This window comes from Limulus polyphemus, unplaced genomic scaffold (genome assembly GCF_000517525.1).
Source record: "Limulus polyphemus unplaced genomic scaffold, Limulus_polyphemus-2.1.2 Scaffold2608, whole genome shotgun sequence".
NCBI lineage: Eukaryota > Metazoa > Arthropoda > Merostomata > Xiphosura > Limulidae > Limulus > Limulus polyphemus.
In genome coordinates this window covers 29,685-51,001 of record NW_013668218.1, presented here as the reverse complement: position 1 = coordinate 51,001, position 21,317 = coordinate 29,685, and the positions used below count along the sequence as shown (strand labels likewise).

At 33.2% G+C, this 21,317-nt stretch overlaps 1 protein-coding gene across 4 annotated transcripts in view; it reads right to left on the bottom strand.

Moving 5' to 3' along the window:
- LOC106467420 (serine/threonine-protein kinase WNK1-like) overlaps positions 1 to 21,317 on the bottom strand; it is a 136,491-nt gene that overhangs the window by 91,261 nt on the left and 23,913 nt on the right. For 3 of the 4 annotated variants that reach the window (XM_022395600.1, XM_022395602.1, XM_022395603.1), the window contains exons 4-8: positions 17,367 to 17,587; positions 16,886 to 17,043; positions 16,336 to 16,424; positions 15,748 to 15,976; positions 15,115 to 15,481 (exon numbers count right to left, since the gene is read on the bottom strand). In XM_022395600.1, the coding sequence (XP_022251308.1) occupies positions 15,115 to 15,481; positions 15,748 to 15,976; positions 16,336 to 16,424; positions 16,886 to 17,043; positions 17,367 to 17,587 (1,064 nt within the window). Of the gene's footprint in view, positions 1 to 15,069; positions 15,482 to 15,747; positions 15,977 to 16,335; positions 16,425 to 16,885; positions 17,044 to 17,366; positions 17,588 to 21,317 lie in introns of all 4 variants that reach the window. The other variant, XM_022395601.1, reaches the window with a different exon arrangement.

The window sequence follows — 21,317 nt, the reverse complement described above, 5'->3', positions numbered from 1 at the left end:
ACGGGTCTGTATATTACTTGAAACCATAAGAAGTATAAGTGATTATTAAAAAATTAAAAATAGATAAAATTTGCATTTTATGGAAGATACAGTTTTTTGTGGATTTCAAAATAATGTACTAAAACATTAAAAGTAATAAGTTCAAACCTGTAGCAAATATAAATATTGTAATCATTTCTTATAAATACGATTTCCTAATGTAATTTTCCAAGATATTAAAGATCATAATGCAAAAAAACTAAATTTATTAAAAGTAATAGGCTTTATGTTTCTTAAACTACCTGCATTTGTCAAAGTACTTATGGATTTTCGAAGATATTTGTCCACTAGTTTTATTGTTGGAATGAAATATAGCAAGACTTGCATTGCCTACTAAGAAAGTTAGTAGCCGGTAGTCATCGAGTTAAGCAAGTGTGGTGCTCGTGGGACCAATATAGGAGGTCCAATGTATGAAAACAGAGCGATCTCGACCGGGTGCCACCTTGGTGATTGATATATGCCACTACTGTTGAATTGTTAGAACAGATCATTACCAAACTTTGTCTGGCAATGGGAAGAAAGTGATCCAAAGCCCAATGAATGGCTAGGAGCTCGAGGACATTGATATGCAAAGACCGTTGTCAACAGACCAACGCTTCAAAACCTCCTGGTGATCGATCGACACACCCCAGCCCTGAAGGGATGCATCTGTAAACAAATGTAAATCCGTACGAGGAGGAAGAAGCGAGTCACCCACTGATGTGCGAGTCTTGTTCAACCACCAAAGGAGATTGTTTACAAGGGAAGAAGGAAGTGTTGTGAGAGCATCCAAGGGATCATGAGCAAGGTTCCATTGTTCATGCAGAGCCCACTGAAGGGAGTGCATGTATTCATGGTCAAGGATGATGAGCAGTGTCATAGAAGACCGCATCCCCAAAAGCAACAGAACCTCGCATGCAGAAAGTGAGGGAGCAGATAGGACATGGCAAACTGACAATTCCATAGATTGGAGTCATAGAGAAGAAGGTTGGGCCCAACTGAGGTGAGTGTTAAAAAAAGACACCCAAATACACCAGGTAATGGGTAGGACACAGGAAGGAATTCTCCAATTTATTCAACCAGCCCACCCAAGCAGCTGACGACTATGACTGGCCAACTGCTGTTTAGAATGGGCCAGAAGTAGCCAGTCATCCATGTAAAAGTGGAAATGCAACCTCAGGGCATGAAGATGAAGAGCAAAAGCTCTCACCACCTGACAAAAAACATAAGGAGCAGAAACTAGAATGAAGGGTAGAGCAAGAAATTGGTAAACCGAAGATAAGGATGAGATTGTTCTGAGATGGGAATATGCATATAAGCATTGGAAACATCCATCTTAGTCATCCAGAGACCCAGAGAAAATGCTCACTGAAGAGTAAGGTAGGACTCCATGGTAAAACGTGAGATGTGAACAAATCAATTGAGGCAAGGCAGATTGATGACATGTCTTCAGTCCCAAGTCTTTTTAGGAACAACACACACACAGGAGTAAAACCCTGGTGAATGATGTGGAGCAGGTTCTATAGCCTAATGTGTGAGGAGGGCCCATACTGCCTCTGATAGACGCTGGCAAGTTATGAGATCTCAAGGAGAAAGGAAGGAAACAGGTGCCCAGAACAAGGGAGGTGGGGCAAGATGAGGAATGTCAAATCCCTCTGATAAAACCTGAAGAACTCAAACATAAGAGATGAAAGGGCACCATCAATAAACTAAGTTCACCAGCTGAGCTCCCACTGGGCCCAAACTCACCATGTAGTCACTGAAACTGTTGGTGGCGTAACATGCATCGTCGAGAAAAACAACGAGCTATGGCACTGTGGAAAGGAGGGACTGGTAAGGGTGGGAAAGTGGAAGGATGGAAAACTGGAATCAGAGCCACACTCGGATCTGACTGAGATAAATAGGCTACCAGATGGGAAAGGGTAGTTTGTTGCTGGACAGATGCCCCCCGAGACTCCAGGACCATACCAAAGATGAAACATCTTAAAAACAGAGCCATATACAAATCCTGAAGATAAGGAGCAGGTAAATGGGTTGGCGATAAAACAGCATCACGACATAAAAGGTCCCAACAACAGATAAACCACATTTGTAAAGCCAGAGCAGAAGATGACAAATGAGCCAACATGGAGGAAAGGAGGAAGAGGATGATCCCAGTAGATCCCTCAGGATTTCTGTGAAGAGCCTCAGACAGGAGATGGATTGTGTAAAAGTACCACAAAAGAGTTGTGAAGGTAAGATGAAGGTAGGAAATTTGGGCAAGGGTGAGATTAACGGGAAAGTTGGGGCCCACTCCCCAAATTGGTAAAATCGAACCCAACAGGTGTTGGTCGAGATATAGACAGTCAGCCCCTATGATACGCGAGGGTGGACTGATCCAAAGCTTGTGGAGGACAAGACACACTAATGCCATCACCCAACTGAGAGGCGAATTGTTCAACTTGAACCCAAATATCAGTGGACAAGGGTAAAACCAAATAAGTTGGTAAGTATATTCAATCAAGATATGGAAGCAAGGGATAAAACATCACATACCTGAGAAATAATCCGAGAAAACCATGGAAGGCCAAACAGAATCCTCAGGAAGGGTATGGGAAAGCATGGCAAAATCAGGAGGAGGAAACAGGCAATCAAAGTCCTTGTCAACATGCCCAGGTTATACAGCTTGAGGAACAATTCGGGGCAATGTCTGAAGATAGTGGTTGATCCATATAACATTAATCTCCCTGCGAGTAAATGTAGGTAAATCTACCGATGGGTCACCAGCCTGTGGTATAGCATCTATCGAATGTGAGACACCCGAGGTGGTAACATTAACTTCAGAATTCATGCTGTAAGATTTGACAAAAGCATTTGAATTAAGATATAAATGCAATTAGAACAAGGGTAAGTGTACTGGAATGCTTTTAAAAAAATAAGTATGTGAAATGAAACTACTTCGAAAACGAATTCAGGCTCAATCACTGAACAAGACAAAAAAAAGAATGATGTCCTAGTGCTAATGCTGCCAAACGAGAAGTGATAGTTCGGTAGAGGTGCACAGAGGGAGTCACATGTGTCACTTGAATATACTATTCTCCTACTGGTGTAGAAGTGATGCATGATAATTTGTATGAGATACACATTGGAATCATTTAATTCCAATACGGGGTGTGGAAAGCTTGTGGCATGTGTAATAAAAAATTTGAATGTAGAGGGCAGCAATGAATGAGAATAGCTAATCTTGCTAATCTCATTGTATCAGAAGTTTATCCATCCACAGTGTATCACAGGTTTTGTTAAAATGGACTGAAATAATGCATTGCAGCAAGAAAACCTTTGTTCTGGGAAAGCAATAAACAGAAGATACTTAAATGTGTACAAACCAGAAAAAACAATCTGTACATTAGTATCAGAAGTGGTGAGAGATTAAAGGAAAATTTTCTGCAGCTTTCAGTTAAGCATGATGGAGGTGGTATCCAGATATGGGTTTTTTAAACAAAAAAAAAGGAGTTGGTGATCTCTACTGTAATGATGAAATTCTAAATTCTACATGATATAATAAATACTAATTCACCATGCTGTAAATCCTAAATGTCATTCAGTGGCAGAAATTTAATTTTATAGGATGATATTGATTCCAAACATACAGCAAACACAGTAAAACAATATTTTAACAGAAAGGAAACAGTGTATGGGAATATCTTGATATAAAAAAACAGCTTAGACAGATAAAATCAAAGGAGGAACTTGGGCAGGAATTCAGAACACCTGAAATTAAATGTTCGAGTCTCAAAATTACAATAAAATACAAATAACTTACTACACAGGGTGAAAAACAAAAACCCCACGAGACAAGAAACACTCAACATGTTTTGATGTATTTTACTGCATCATCCTCAGGAGTGTAATGTTTTGCAAGAATAACACTTACATATACCATTACAAAATTACCAAATTACATACTAAAGAATTTCATGCCATCTGCTGACAACATTTCCATCAGATCCATCATCCTTATTCAATATCTTAAATTTACGTTTTTTTTTTATATTCAATCATCTCAATAGATTCACATATATATATTCATACTGATTAAATTTTCAGATTGTGCCAAAATAACAACTTTTTCCCATTGAATTATGTTTTTAATTTCATTAATATGTTCCACTAAAGGTGAAATAGTATTATTATTATTTCTAACATTTCTTTTGTGTTCATTCATTCTGAATTTTAAATTTCTTCTAGTTTGTCCTATATAAACTTTTCAACATTCAATGATATTTTTATATATATATATACCAAATTTTTCCATTAAATCAATTTCATCTTTAGCTATGTTAAGAATTTGGCTAACTTTGTTTATTGGTTTATATATCAGAAAATTATTTGTTTTCAAAATTTGTTCATTATTTAACAAGATAAGTCAGATGTAAATGACAGTAGCAAACATTCTTTTTTACATTTTTCAGCAAATGGTTTTAACTTAATATTCTTATCCCTGTTTTTTAGTTTTTTGACTGATCTGTCAACAATATCAGTATTAAAACATCTTTCTCATTATTAATATCATCCTGTTTACAACAATTTTAGTATCATATCCACATAGGAGTAAAAAAAAAAAAATGGTAATTTTCTGAGATTTAGTGTGACAATATTTTTGATGTGGCAGAATTATTACAGAGAAAGATTTTCAATAAGTAGTAGTTTCCAATTTATCCTTATTTTTACTCACTAAAACATCCAAAGAAGGTAAACAGCTATTTGTCTCAACTTCATAAATAAATCATAACTTACTAAAGGAATTCAACATTCTTCTCTAATTATATCTTAATAACATGTTGTCAATGCTATTAAAGTAATTAGCAAAAAAAAGCCAATTTCTCTTTACCATGTCGCCAAATCAAAAATGTGTCATCCACACACCAACACCAGACTTCAGGCTTTATATCTGCTATATCTAATGCTTCAGTTTCAAAGCTGTCCATAAATATGTCACATAATAATGGAGATAAAGAAGAACCCATAATTAAACCTTTGTTATGTTTATAAACTTTAATTTAAATTTGAAAAAAAAAGGTTCTCAACACATACTTCTACCAGGTTAATCATTTCCATTATATCTTAGACCAAATTATTATTTTCTTTAAATTTTTTTCTCAAGACATGCAACAGCATTTTTCTCAGGTATTTTGGACATTGATAAAACATCAAAAGGCACCAAAATATCTTTCCGATTTAAAATTATATGCTCAATTCTTTGTATTTATTTTTATCCTTTAAAAATGAGTTTTTTCTATATTAATTTTGCTATGTCAGAAGCTGAACTCTTAATATTAGATACAATAACTTTAGGCAAGGTAAAATAAAGCTACTTGGAATTAAACTTTACTTTTCATAATGTGTTAAAGTTATACAGTTCTTAATTTTTTCTTTAACCATTGCAAAAAGTTTATTTATAGGATTAACTTTTATGTTCTCTTTCAACATTTTTTCAACTTTAGATTCGTAATCCTTTTTATTAATAACTACAGTTTGTCTCCCTTTATCAGCCTTGCAAATAACCACACCTTGATCCTTTAAACTCTTCAAAATTTCAAATCCTTTTTGTTATTATTTATGGGTTTATAATTATTTAATAAAGTTCAACACTCATTTCTAACAATAAGCACTTTTCAACATTTAATTTTTTCAATTTAATTGAATTTCAGTTATATCCTTTTTATAACCTTTTTTTGGACCACATGAGAAATTTAAACCTCTGTTTAAAACATCTAGCTGTTTATCATTTAGTATTAAATCTGATTTATTTATGACTTTAGGGTTACTTAAAAGATATACTTCTATGGTAATGGATCTAGTTTATAATGTTCTTCATTCACTTCTTTTTTCTGAGCTGATAATGTTTTTAGTTCATACATCTAGCAGTATTTAGATAGAGCTAAATGCAATAAATATACTCTTTTTTTCCTTCTCAGCTATGAAACTTCTTTTTTGTCTAATCACAATATTCAATATCTTCTCTTTAGTTTTCTTAAGTTAATATTCCACTTTCTTGTTTCTGATCCTGCAATCCAATCTTATGAACTTTGGTATTATCTTATTTCTTTTACATCCCATTAAAAATGTTAGTTGTTCAAGGCGTTTTTATAACTTCAGTCTTTGTCTTGCAAATAATATTAGTATTTCACCTTTAGCAGAACATATTAATGAAACTACACACATAATTCAATGGGAAAAACTGTTATTTTAGCACAACCTGGAAATTATTAGTATGAATATATGTGAATCTATTAAGATAATTAAAATATAAAAAAATATACAAGCAGATTTAAAATATTGAATAAGGATGATGGACCTGATGGAAATGTTGTCAGCAGATGGTAAGAAATTCTATAATATGTAAATTGGTGATTTTGTAATGGTATAAATAAGTGTTACTCTTGCAAAACATTACACTGTTGAGGATGGTGCAGTAAAATGACGAAACATGTTGAGTGTTTCCAGTCTCATCAGGTTTTTGTTCTTTACCCTATACAGTTAGTTATTTGTATTTTATTGTAATTTTGAGACTTGAAACAGTCTCATTTTTAGAATTGTATAAAAAATAATCATTGTCTTGTAAAATGCAAGTTTTTTAACTAAACAATCAATAGGAAGGAAGCTATAACTGAATAGAGTTTATATCATTTTTGCATAGAGGGCAAATGATAATAGTTCTATAAACATATCTGGCAACATCCAAACACATTGGTATACAGTACTGTATGCACTGTCTCATCGTGAACTTATCCAATTGTTCCCAGTTAGTGGTGATAAAAAACACTATTCTCACATCAGAGAGAGTTGTAATCTTGTTTAATGCTTCACTAAAATACAGTGAGAATCTACAGAGGAAAAACCTGTACAACACATCTTATAGAGTAGCATGATGCCACAAAAGTTTTCTTTGAACTATATGTAGCAATGAAGCATCATTTAGACATACATTCTGAATATAATCATGAAACTTTGAGAGAAGCAGATACTCTGGTTGCTGTGGTTACAAACTGTAAATTCCTTATTATGCTATGTGAAATAAGAACTATATAAAATGCACAAAAACACAGTTTCAATCTAAAGTATTATACAAAAGATATCATTCACGCTTATGACAGTATTAATGTTGTTAAGGCTGCTGTAATAAAAGCATATGATGATGCAACTCAAAATTTGATATTTGGCTTTTCAAAGACAGCTGGTCCATCACAACTTGTTTATGTGTTTGCATCTCTTCCCCACATAATTCATGGAAGACAGATAATACAAAACAATGCACATGAAAACATTCCACAAGACTACTACAAGATGGCACTCACAATATTTTACTTGGATGAGTTATCTACACAGTTGAGTAACCATTTTTCTAAGCTTAGTCAGGATTTTAGTTTAAAAAAGCAATGACAGTGCACAGTAAAATAATATATACAGATGTTCAGGTGTTTATTGGTATATATATATATATATATTACACTCCTTCCCTGGGGAGGGTATATAATATGCATGTATACCAATAAACACCTAGCTAAACATCTGTACATAGATCTTTACTGTGCACTGTCATTGATTGTTTAAGCTAAAATCTAGGGTGTACAGAATCTGCAAAAACATAATTTGTTAATGATTTTAACACATGATTTCATAATTCTGGATTAATGCAAAAGAACTCAGAAATATGAAATCAGATGTTTTTGTAGATTCTGTACACTCTAGATTTAACAACCTGTGTGTGAGTAAAAGCTCAAACAGTACATTATGGCTTCCAATGAAGTACCTCTTCAACAAGAGAGATTGAACAGACTCACATTAATGCATATGCAGTATTCTGTGGAATATTATCTTGATGATCTAGTTAGCAGATTTCCAGAAAATGCTGTCAGCTCATCAAAGTGGAGAATATGTTATGAGTAGAGTAGGGATCCACAAGAATCAATTTTACCTAGTAGACTACTTTACTATTGAATGTCACTATTATACTAGTGCTTATAACCTCATGTAACTTAAACACATAAAAAACTGATAGTTTAGTAATTACACTTATATTAATTACAAGTCTTAAGAGACTTGAAAAATCTTTTGAGGTCAGATAAAATGTTGACTCATTAATTTACTATCAGACAAACTGTTTAAAATTAAATTTAAATAAAGAGAACAGAGACTGAAATTGTATCCTAGTTTCAAAGATGAACAAATTTAATTATTTGGGTTTATTATCTGCACATGAAATGCATTAAACACCATCCCTTACAGTGCCCCTTTTCTAGTCAGATCTCTCACTTTTCCTTTCCTTCTACAGGTGTTGGTGGATCCATCCCTATTAATGGCATAAACATATATGCCAATTCCACCTGTAAGAAAGTGTACAGGCCAAGGTCTCTTTGTACATCAAGAAGTGCTAGACCTACATAGATAAGACTGATCATGTAAAGCATATGGACTTGTGCTTGTAGTTCCTAAAGTTCCACTTGCTTTAGATGCAGTGGTACAGCTAACTATGTTCTCATGTGGCAGTAGCTGCTGCTAAAAGAGATGCACATGTGAAATGAATGGCCTTGTATGTGCAGAACTTTACAAATGTGAGGTAGATAAATAGTAGTGCCACTACTACCTGTGAAATGACTGAAAATGCTGATCACTATGGAGATGAATCAGAAGAGGAACAAGGAGATACTTAGTTAACACAAAGAAATACAGTATAAATAGCTTCATCACCTGGTTTATTATATTTATACACCTAGGCTTCAAGAACCTTTAAACAAGTTTGTAAATGTATACAATATATTTAAGGACAAAGCTAGCATATGAAGAAATAAATTATTACTTAGTAGTTTCAGTCTTTTTATTTTAACATAAATTCTAATGTGCACAGTTTCTTTTCAAAATTTATATTTGAGAAAAATACATATATGTACATATATATATATATATATATACCATAAGAGAAGATTCTAATATAAAGTTCATGCATTACTATGCTTTCAAAGAAAATGTGTGAAATAAATTTTACATTTTTAGAATTATAATAAATGTGACAGTGCACTTCTGAAATACTAAAAGCAGTTATTTTGTTGAGTTGCTTTCATGCTGTCAACAACCATGTAATTTCAAATACTGAATGTCTTTGATGGAATGCAGAGAATACATCAACTTACCCCAAATTTTCCCCTTCCACAAGAATTACTGAACATGTTTCAGAACAATGTACATAACATAATCTCTGCTTTCCCACCATAGTCAGATTTCTTTTTTTGCAATCATGATGATATATTCCTCCCAGCTGTGAAGAGGTGGGTGGGAATGTATTTCAGGGATAAGTACCTATTTGAAATTAATTTGAATCCTAAAAATGTAAAATTGAAATAAGACAAACTTACCATTGAAAAACTAAAAACCAGAATGCCCACAATGAAATGGAGGAGGGAACCGGAAAGAGTCATAAGAAATACTAGTTCCCCAAAAGTACGGCTCTTAGACAGGAAAGTAACAGCTTAGACAACATCTAACAAATTAAGTGGTTAGAGTTTGAGTAGAAAACAGAACCATAGTAAAGATCAAAGGACTGGATCTGTGGGAGAACTGAGCAGAGAAAACTAGCCTTATGGAGACTGGGCCAAAGTGAGGATATGCAGAAAAGCATTCTTTTTAGCAGGATATTTCCTAGCCATGGATACCCATTAATAAGTTATATAAATGGAAATTGGACAGTAAAAACAGAACATGGAACCATGCAAAATTTCAGATGTAGTCACAGGTGGTGACATAACAGGAAAGCAGGGTCAGAATGCAAAGCATTGCCCTGTACCTGTAGTAGAATATTCTCAGAGGTGGGGGAACAATTATGGCTGAAGACTGAACATGCTCTTGAGACTAAGGTCCTATTCATCCTACTCCAAAAAGGCTGGCCGTGTCAGTGGGCACCCAAGGAGAACTGAAAAGATCTAGGCAGATCGAAGGATGTATTCAACAACTCTGGAACAGTGCAATTAGGACAACAATTAAGTTTAATTAAAAATAAAAATAATCCCCATTCTAGTTGGAGCTATGATACATCATATGGAGAATGGGCATCTCATCTCTGACATCTTGAATGCTATGCAAGAATTTGCATGCAATCAGGGGTTGGAAGGATACCGACCAAGGCATGATCAGCCACCAGAGAATATTACCTTCCATGGAGCTCCAGTGGACTAGTTGAGAGAAATTAAAGCCTTCTGAGGTTAACTCAATTTAGGTACTTCAGGGGAGAAAATGAAACTGTGTTATAATTTTATTGTTTATTTTTAAATTACAAAATAAACTAAGGAATAGTGAAACACAAGTACAATGAAAAATCATCATAACTTACAAATGAATAGTATGTGTCAGTTTCTTTTTCCCATAGAAATTCATGGACCAGCATGATCTAATGGTCAAAAAATTGAGAAGTAAAATAAACAGAGGAAGATAACCTTGTTAAAAGGCTGGATTCTAAAAACATCATCAATGATCCAAAAATTAGGAGGTGGAAAATATAAAGCTTCAATAACTGAATCATCCAACATGAAAATGAAGAAATCGTCTTTTTGATTTGTTCTACATTTCATCAGGGACTGAACACAATATGACAATTAAATTATTACTTATTTTGGGTCATTGATTCTTTTAGTCACCTTTTATCAAGATATATTGTGATTATTGTAACAGTACATTTTTATACTATTGCATAAAATCAAACATTATTTATCTGTGTCCCATAAAAAGACTCAATACCAGTTTATGTATCCTACCAATCTCACCTTTTTACAAAAAATATATGATATAATTATGCTTAGTAGAAAATGGTCAGTTTTAATCCCTTCAATGGTTGTAGTTTTAAGCACTAAGCAGGAAATGAATAAATAAAATTTGTATTTTGAAGTAATCAAGTTTTCAAACATTGAACCAAACTATCAAATTTACACTTACCAAGCTTCATGAATCATCATTATAAAAACATGTCTAAAGAAACTTAAAATAATTCTCAAAATTCCACGACACATTTTTACATATACTAAAAATCTTTCTCGATACATCTGTCAACACTTCTGTCTTATGTTTTTTTTCTTGTTTTTTTTTATAAATCAACATTCTTATGGTTAAAGAAAACTTGGGAAGTTCAAAAAACAATAAGGCTCCTGGGCCAGATAATATTTCCCCAAGGGTTGTGAAGGAGGTTAAAGATTGGATATGTGAGCTACTTACTACTATTTTTTGTCAGTCCTTGAATAGCAGGCAGGTACCAGAGGATTGGAAGTTAGCTAATGTAACTCCACTTTTCAAGGGTGGTGATAAAAGTTTTTACAGTAATTATAAGTCCATTAGTCTTACATCAATTGTGGGAGAAGTTTAGGAAAGTCTGTTAAAAGATGCTTTGCAAAGTCATTTAATAAAGTTTAGAATTTTATTAGATAGTCAACATGGTTTTAATAAGGGAAAATCTTGCCTTACAAATCTTTTTGACATTCTTTGAAAATGTTACTGCTTATGTAGATGAGGGTAAAGGTGTAGATTTGGTGTATCTGGATTTTCAGAAAGCATTTGACAAGGTGCCACATAAAAGCCTTGTAAAAAATAATTGTCTCTATAGGTGAGGGGGAGAAGTTAAAAAATTGGATAGAAGAGTAGCTGAATGGAAGAAAGCAGAGGGTTGTTACAAATGGAGTCCAGTCAACTTGGATTAATGTTACAAGTGGGGTACTTCAGGGTTCAGTCTTAGAATCTTTGTTCTTTTTGATTTACATCAGTGACATAGATGAAGGAATAGTCAATAAGTTACTTAAATTTGCAGATGATATGAAGGTATTGGATGTTGCTAGCTGTGAAGAAGATTCTTCTGATTTACAAAAGGATTTAGATCATTTAGTGAGTTGGGCATATAAATGGCAGATGGGTTTTAATTATAATAAATGCAAGATAATGCATGTGGGTTACCATAATTTGAATTATAAGTATAATTTGGATGGGAATAACCTTAACATTGTTACAAAGGAAAGTGTTCTTGGTGTAATAATTGGTCAGGCTCTAAAACCATTCAAGCAGTGGTAGGGCAAATAGGATTTTAGGTTGTATCTACAGAAATTTTGAATACATTGAATAATTTCATTGTATAGGTCACTGGTTAAGCCACATTTGGAATATTGTGTTCAGTTTTGGGCTCTTTACCTTAGGAAAGACTTTGAATTGTTGGAAAGGGTTCAGAGAAGGGTTCCTAGAATGATGCCTGGGATGGAGGGGTTATCATACGAGGAAACACTAAAATCTCTCAAATTGTTTTCTCTTGAAAGAAGAGTTAGGGGGATCTGATTGAGGTGTTTAAGAGTGTATAGTAGGGGTGCATCGAATTTACTCAGTTGAAAATTTTATTTTGGAATTACTAATCAGTAGGGTGTGCAATAGTTGCCTTTTATCATAAGAATTAATCTTATGCAACATGAAACTCCTCCAATTATATCTGCAACTGCTTCAAGCAAACCAAAGTTTGAAAAAACTGTATCATCTCTCCACCAAATGAAATAGTTACTCAATGACATGTTTGGATTATTTTACTAATACTGCATATTCTACATCAAAATCCCTAAATCCTAAAATAAATAAACAAATGAGGACACTGCTTCCAAAGGTAGTGAGAGAAGCTGACAGGTACTGTATTTCAGATAGAGCTGCTGCAGTCCTTACCTCAGCTATTTCCAAAGATATGGGCATTATTGATGAAAATGACAATGCTAAAATTGTTGATAAAAACAAGATATGACACAAAAGAGAAAAATACCAAGAAACATTATTGACTTCTGATGAGTCACATTGTATTAAAGCTATCTACTTAGATGATAAAAAAAAATATAACTAAAATTATGATTAAAAATGGACAAAAACATTATAAAGGTGTAGTCATGGAACAAGTACATAACTTTGGTCAGTGAATCTGAATCAGTTTTCATAGATTGCATTTCTCCTTCTCCCAGAACATCAGAAAGTATAAAACATTCTATCATTCTGTGGTTTGAAGGTAACAAAATTTCATCTGATCATTTAGTCGCTGTAGGCTGTGATGGCACATACGTCAATACTGGAAAAAAAGCTTGAGTTATGCGACTTCTTGAACTGCACTTAGGAAAACCTGTTCATTGGTTAATTTGCTTGTTACATGCCAATGATTACCCCTGCATCATCTAATTGCACATCTTGATGGAGTAACTCTAGGAACATCCACTTTTTCTGGTCCTCTTACAAAGAAACTGAACACTTGTGAATCATTGCCTTCAGTAAACTTTGTTTCAGTTGAAATTACAGAGCCATTACCAAAACTGACCATCCTAAGGATCTTAGTAAAGATCCAAAATATTTGTATGACACGTGCAATGTGGCTGTGTCAGGTCATTGTTCAAGAGAACTTGCTTTACGTGACCCTGATACAATGAACCATTTTCGCTGCTTGACAACATCAAACAGGATTTTGCACCTTTACGTCGCAACTGCTAACCCATCCAAGAAACTCAGTTTTTTGTGAGATATGTAATTGAAGTGTATGCAACAATTTGGTTTAATATCAAGAAAAATCCCTCATGCAGCCATGGCTAACTGCACCTTTTTCTACTTGTAAGAAAACCAAGTTTTCTTCCTGAATCTTCTTATGTGGTGGAAAGAATAATCCGGAGAAATGAATATTTTGTACACCTGGAAAATACGCTGCTTGCAATGCTTGGAGATGACTCTAAGGCTATCATACAACTTGCTCTTCATAGAATATTAGCTGCTTGATCTACCTCAAATTCTAGCATAATGAGAAAGTTTGTGGTTCTAAATATTAATATGGAAGCTCAACATTACACTGATCTAATAATATGGACTGAGAGTAGAGACACAACTTACAAAAAATATATGCAATGAACAAAATGACACACTAGTGTTCAATTTCAGCATGATGTGTCACACACAAGCAGTTGAAAAGCATGTTAAAATAGTAAAAGAAGCTTGAGTAGCTGTTTATGGCTGTCACAGAAGAAAGGGATTCATTAAATCAAAACTTCAATCTTGAAAATCATGAAAAAATTTAATTCTAAGAAACTATACATAATCCAGTTATTCTCTTGCCAAGTGGAAGGGTGAAACTCTACATGCAACTACCTCCTCATGGTAAGTATTGGGTACTTTAGGATATAAAACTCCTAAATTAGCTAAATTTTGTATATCCAAAGTTATGGTACTTTGATTATGGATATTTTAAGGAAAATAACCCTCCCTCGCAGCAGTACAAGACATAATTTTAGAAGCCTCAAAGTTATCCACATAATTACCACTATTAAAATGCACCAATCACATATCCTGCCAATAATGATATAAGAAATAAATATTTTTGATGCACCCTATTGTATAGGGAATTGATAGTGTTGATGCATCATCTTTGTTCATATTTAAAAGTGAGAATAGTAAGACACAAGTACATATTTTTGTAAGGTAGGAGCCATCTTCAGCTAAGACAGTTTCATTTTTCTAACAGGGTGGTTGGCCTCTAGAATGGGTTGTCTTTGGATGTTGTAGAGGCAGTAAATTTAACTGAGTTTAAGAAAAAGCTTGATAAATATATGAATAATAAGGGCTGGTTTTAAGATTTATTTTAAATTAGTTGAATTTAGTTTAGATGATGGAACAGCCAAAATTGGACCAATAGGTCCCATGTTGTCCCAAAACATTATGTTATGTTAAAACTAATATTTTCTAAAAATGTTTCTATATTTGTAAAAACAAGAAGCATAAAAATAATAATAAAAGTTCTGTTTCAAACATTTATATTTCTTTATAATGCTTATATTGTCAAAATTTGTGTCAGTAAATTCCAATTAACTCTTTTGTTTCTTCTTTAGCCTTCAAAATTTCCTTATCTGAGTATAAATTTAATTCTACAACTTTAACAGTAATATAAAATAGCAAATAATGGGGTTGGTGTTAGAAGAAAAGATCTAGAATAAAATGTATTCTAACTGAACTTTTTTAAAAAAAATTTTAAGCACTACTTACATAAACAACTAAATTCTGTAGGTTCAAATGTTAGATATTCACTACCTTCAATAAATCTTTGTTGTTCATGAAGATGACAAAAAGTCTGCACTGTTGCTGGATCATACCCTTGCTTCAAAGTTCCCTGTAACTGATTTAACTGTTGCTGTTGGTATGAAGATTTCTTTGTATAGCAGTCCTGTAGTGGGGGTTGTTGCTGATGATATTGGCACTGTTGGAATTGAGAAAGGTGTTTTATTAGCTCCATCTGGTGGAGCTGAGGCTGGGAATTAACTTGCTGAGATGGAGATTGAGACTCTTTCAACTTCTTTTGAAGATAAAAATTTCTCTCTTTTTTAAAAACTGCTATTTGATTTCGAATTACCATTGCAACTATCCTTACATCTTCTTCCATTATAATTCCACTCATTTGCTGAAAGAAAATAATATTTTCAAATAATTACTTTCACTATTCATGATGATTTTGATAAAAGTAATTAAACAAATAAAAATTCAATTAACTATCCATAAGCTATTAACATTATGTGTTGCACAGATGAAATTCTGAAAAAAACAAGAAACAAAAAAAGTACTAATAACGTGCAAATTTATATCTTATGTACATCAAAGACAGGCATACATCATCTCACAACACAATTATATTTACACATTATGTGAAGAATTACATGAGAAGACTACCATTGCCTGAGCTACTTCATCTGGGTTATCAATTTCCACATCAAATTCAAACTGAATTGCTTCATTTTCTCTGTGTTTGTCTTTCCGTTTTTTAGGATCCAACACCCGAAGATGTAACTCTACTTTTGGCTCTGTACAAGTTAAACTTTTTTCTCTGTTTACAAACTCAACCTTCACACCAAGTTCTTCTTGAAAGAAATCCAACTGAAGAAGTTCTTTGACTGTTGGTCTAAAAGAACCACCAATATTTACTTACGATGGAGTAAATGTGCATTTAAGGGATGACAATATCATTGGTGTAATTCAAGCATATATGTACTAAAATGTAGTAAGAGTAGTTGTATACAATTTTATATCAATTATATAAATGTATCTTAAACTAAACGAAATCCAAATTTTTCACTTTTAGGTATTTCTTACTCAAAAATATACAAATGTTTCAGTGAAAGTAGTAAGCAAAAACTAGCTATTATTCAGTATCTCTTTGAAATTTGACTATTGCAATACTTCTGTAATTAGCCTTTTTATCTTTTTATCGAAGATTTAAATGAACAAAGAGACAATACATACAAAAAGAGCTTATCTTACCTTTCTTCCTTCTTTAGTTGAGTACACTTGCTGATGAGTTCCCGAAGCGGTGGATTCTCCACTTTCACAAAACTTTGAGGTGGAATACCCTATAAGTTATAAACAGTATTCACAAATAATGTATGCACTATACGTGGCAGTTGCTTACAAAATCACTATCAGACTATAAGCTCATGATTATATAATACATCAAGAAATTTAAAACTTAGTACTGACATCAATAGTTTATTAGTTACCTGTTACAGAGCTTAAAAACTATACTCAAATAAAATTTCAAAGTAAATTTTTGTGTACACTAATACTCTCTTTTCACACACTAATTTCATTTTTAAATACAAGAATATTTTCCTCTTGTTAAATGTAAAGTATTTATTTCCTTAAATACTTTTTAAGGATTAAAAATAAAAACGTAACATACAATATACACAAATAACCTGTTTGTATGATGTAACTTTCTCACTTTCTGCATTTAATTCAAGAGGTTTCAAGGCAATATTTCACAAATTTCCCATTCTTTTTTTCATTTCAATAGTTAAAGGTATGTACTCACATTAACAACCCTCTTATAAATCTGAGCTGGTCCACTGCACTCTGAATAGGGGTACTCTGTGGTTGCCATCTCAAGCATACACATTCCAAAAGCATAGACATCAACTGATTCATCATAGTGCTCTTCATACATCTCTGGAGCCATGAATTCTGGGGTGCCTGGTCAGTAAAAATGTGAAATAATTGCTTTCCATTGACTTCAATTTTCTTCTTTTTTTTTTAAATTAGAAAATTTGCTTCCAGAGCAATTACATGATTTAAAATGCTACAGATATAAAATTTAGAAACTGAAAAGCAGCTAAAGTTATATTAAAAAAATTAGTATTTAGATAGTTTTGTTTAAATTTGATGGTGAAATATGTTAATAAATATATTGATTACAATTAGCATACCTAATTGCAAGTCTAAACAAGTAGTTCTTAAAAAAATGCAAGTAACTATGTTTTTTTGACTAACTACACAGAAGTCTTGTCAAATCTTACCAATCACACTTTTTGCAAAAGACCTATTTTTCAGAGTTGCTAAGCCTAAGTCTCCAATCTTCACAGAACCAGTAGTACCAGTAATAAAAATATTGTCACACTTGAGATCTCGGTGGATAATTGGAGGAGACCGGGAGTGAAGAAAGTTCAAACCCTTCAAAATCTGTCGACACCAAGACTTCAAAACCTTCAAGTTGATCTTTCTAAACCTACGAAGATAACTACAAAAAACACAAATTAAATAGTGAGTTAATCCACTTAACTACAGCAAATCAAAGTTTCAAAGTAATACAGTAGAAATGATCAAATAATAAGTACTAATTAAAACCTAAAATGCAACTTAACAAAAAATTCTTAATATTTGTAACTTAAGAATTGTGCACACAGGAGAAATTCATTATGTCCAGGTACTTATATTTGAAAAAGTTGTTAAAAACGTTTTTGGTTATGATTCTAAGGCAAAAAATCCATAAAGTAACAATATTTATAATGGTCATAAAAATGCTTTTGTTAGGCTTTATTTTCTACTTCTTTTTATGATTAATAAGTTCACATTATAGCAATTTTAAGTTTAATGTTATATAGGTTTATGTTACATACTGTTGTTAGGGTGGTTTGCAGAATATACAAATAACATAACACAACCTATTGGCAATAAGGGAGTTTCATCTTTGTTCATCTATCTTTAAGAAAAGTAAAAGTTTTAAATTTATTAATATAATAAAAATAATCAATTAATCAAAATTTGTTTCCAATTATTACTGTTTTTGATTATCCCACTATCCATATGGTAAAAATATTGCCATTTAATTATTAAGATTTCTTAATCTTATTTTCAATTAATTCAAAATTGATCAGCTTAATTGATTAGTGTCATGACTCACGAAAATAATCAACTAATCAAAGTCAGTGTTTCCAATCATTAATGTTATCACTTATTTCAACTATCCAAGTATCATGTGTGAATAATTGAATAGATGAATGTAATCAATTAATGAGCCGGAAAATTAATCAATTAGCAAATCCCACTAATCGCTCAGCTAGCACTACCACCCTTTACTTTTCACGAAATTATTGATTCCTCCCTGTAAACTACAATAAAGTGCTGGCTTCCACTAATTCTAATGATAAGTTATTTGATTAGTCAAACATCCTATCAGAAAAATAAAAGTGTCTTAACTGGAGCTGCCTGTCTTTCCAAAAGCTTAAACTTGTCTTCTTCTCCTATTATCATCATAATATAGCATAAACTAAGGAAATCAGGGGCATTTACCCTATTGATCTCCTGGATAATCTCGTAAACTTGAATAAGATAACTTTTTACAATTTTTTCCCAAGAAAAAATATGTTAAAAGATTTTAACTTATTCTTGCAAGATAGCCTTCCTATTTTTGGAATCCATTTGTAACTTTCCTCTAAATACTTTCCAATAAGTCCAAATCTTTCTTTAGATAAGATGGGAGACAAAACTGTGTTCTAAATGAGACCTAACAAATACACACACTAAAATTATATTTTCTTTATTCTTAACTACTAATTACGGGCAGAGCACTAATTCAGTGGCTTGAAAAGTTGGGTGACTTATCCACTACTATGTCAAAATCCTTTTCTTCAGTCCAGTTATTGAGTTAACAATAACAAGGAGCCACATATACCTAAAAGAACTCTCTCTCTTTAGGTGTGGGGAATAAGTAGGGAAAATGGATAGAAAAATGGCTATTTGGAAGCAGGGATTATAGTGGGGCTATTTAGGCTACATAAAAACCTTATAAAGAAAGACCCATCTTCATTTTTCTTAGCATAATGCTTAATAAGTCATTAGACAGTCTACTTATGTTTCATGAAAGAGAGGAGTTTGTATGTGACGAGGATAGGCCTATCTGCAACGTAGAATGTAGAGATTTGATTGGCTTGCCTCCAATAGTGTGACTAGTAGTAGCCCTGTCTGACTTAGCATATTTGTGTTTGCATACACTTTGCAATGCAAATATGCTATGTCTAAGCGAGGCTAAATCTAGCCACACTAATAGAATGATAGGCCTCGGCCAATCAAAATATCTTCACTTCATATTTTGATGATGCTGTCAGCCAGGCTTCTCCTTCATGGTTTGCATCTGACATGCCATTTCTTAGGCCAAGTCAAGAAACAAAACATGTTTATCGTCCAGAGTTTTCGAAGAAAGGGAGGAGGAGGTCCTTTTTGTTTTTAATGTCATTTTTGTAAGAATGTTTGCACCCTTTTTTCATGATTGTTGCTTGTTTCCAAAGGGTCCATATCAAACAGAGTTTTCTTTGTTCCAAAATGATACAGAATTTATGACAAATGAAGATAAAGGGCAAAATCTTTAAGTAATGTTTTTTGTTTCTTTATGTGATCAAAAAATGATAATTCAAAGAAGAAACAAATCGCCAAAAAAGGAAGTGGGCAGGACACTAAAAACGTATCTTATTTTACTTGGCCTATTCTTATGATCAAGAACTAGGCCTAAAATATAACTAGACCTAAGTTGCTAAGCTAGATTGATGATAAGTATTTATGTCAATCGATTCTTCATTCTCAAAGGCTTCAGATTTTGTTAAAGAAAAGAGTTGAATCATTGCTAACAAAGTAACTAACAGTATTTTATGCTTTTGGAATATATGTATCAATTATTTGTGTTTCCTGAACAGAATTTGCAAATTGTCATGCCATAAAAACTTGTTACGACAGCAAAAGTCATGTAACTCTGCTAGTGCTGGATGAATGAGTTTCTCGAATTATCAGGGAACTCCTCGATTTTGACAAACCCTCTTCTTTAGTATATAAGCCTGGCAGCCATAACCAGCCGAGGAATATAAAGTGTGTGTTTTGCACTTGTTGCAAAGTTATCGAGATTATCAATCGCTTTGATTTTTGTGTGTATTATAAAAGTTGTTAAGTTTAAAGTGACGAGAAACGTACTGATTGTGAAATTACTGGGTGCTAAAAGTTTGTATCGAGAAAGAATAAACTGGTTTAATGAAGAAGGGACTTTTATCGCTGAAGTTCCTCGAAAAGAATTTATATTGGAAATTAACAAACAAGCAAATATGCAACAAACTGGTGTCAGAGAGTGGGACATAAAAGAGAGAAAAAAAAGAAGAACATGGAAACGAGAAGTGGCAAATCAAACTACAGCTTAGCAGATTTGATGGCAGCAATACAGGAACAACAAAAGAAACAAGACGAGCGAGAAAATAAACAAGAAGAGACACAACAGCAGTGGCAAGAAAACCTGCAACAGTGGCAGCTCGAACAGCAAAATAAACAAGAGAGATTACAGCAGTTACTGGAGGAAAAAGAAAAGAAACAAGAAGAGAGACTACAGCAGTGGCAAGAAAACCTGCAACAGTGGCAGCTTGAACAGCAAAATAAACAAGACAGATTACAGCAGTTATTGGAGGAAAAAGAAAAGAAACAAGAAGAGAGATTACAGCAGTTGTTGGAGGAAAAAGAAAAGAAACACAAAGAACGAGAAAATAAATAAGAATAGAAATTACAGCAGTGGTTGGAGGAGAAAGAAAAGAAACAAGAAGAGAGGCTACAGGAGTGGTTGGAGGAGAAAGAAAATAAACAAGAAAAGAAACTTCAGCAGTGGTTGGAGGAGAAAGAAAAGAAACAAGAAGAGAGACTACAGCATTGGCAAGAAAACCAAGACCAGTGGCAACTGGAACAAAAAAAGAAATAGGTCTCCAACAGTTGAGAGAAAGCCAGCATACACAAATGGAAAAAATTAGTAAATTACAAACTGAATTAAATACATTAAAGGACGATTCACTGTCTTTTACACAGGGAGGATATATTAACCATGGACCTAATTAGCACCAAACAACAGGAAACCCCTTCCAGACCCTGAATAAACCCTAATGCAGCCATCTTCAGTCCTGCCAGAAGTCACATTCCAGACACGAGTGTCAGCAATAGGGGTGATC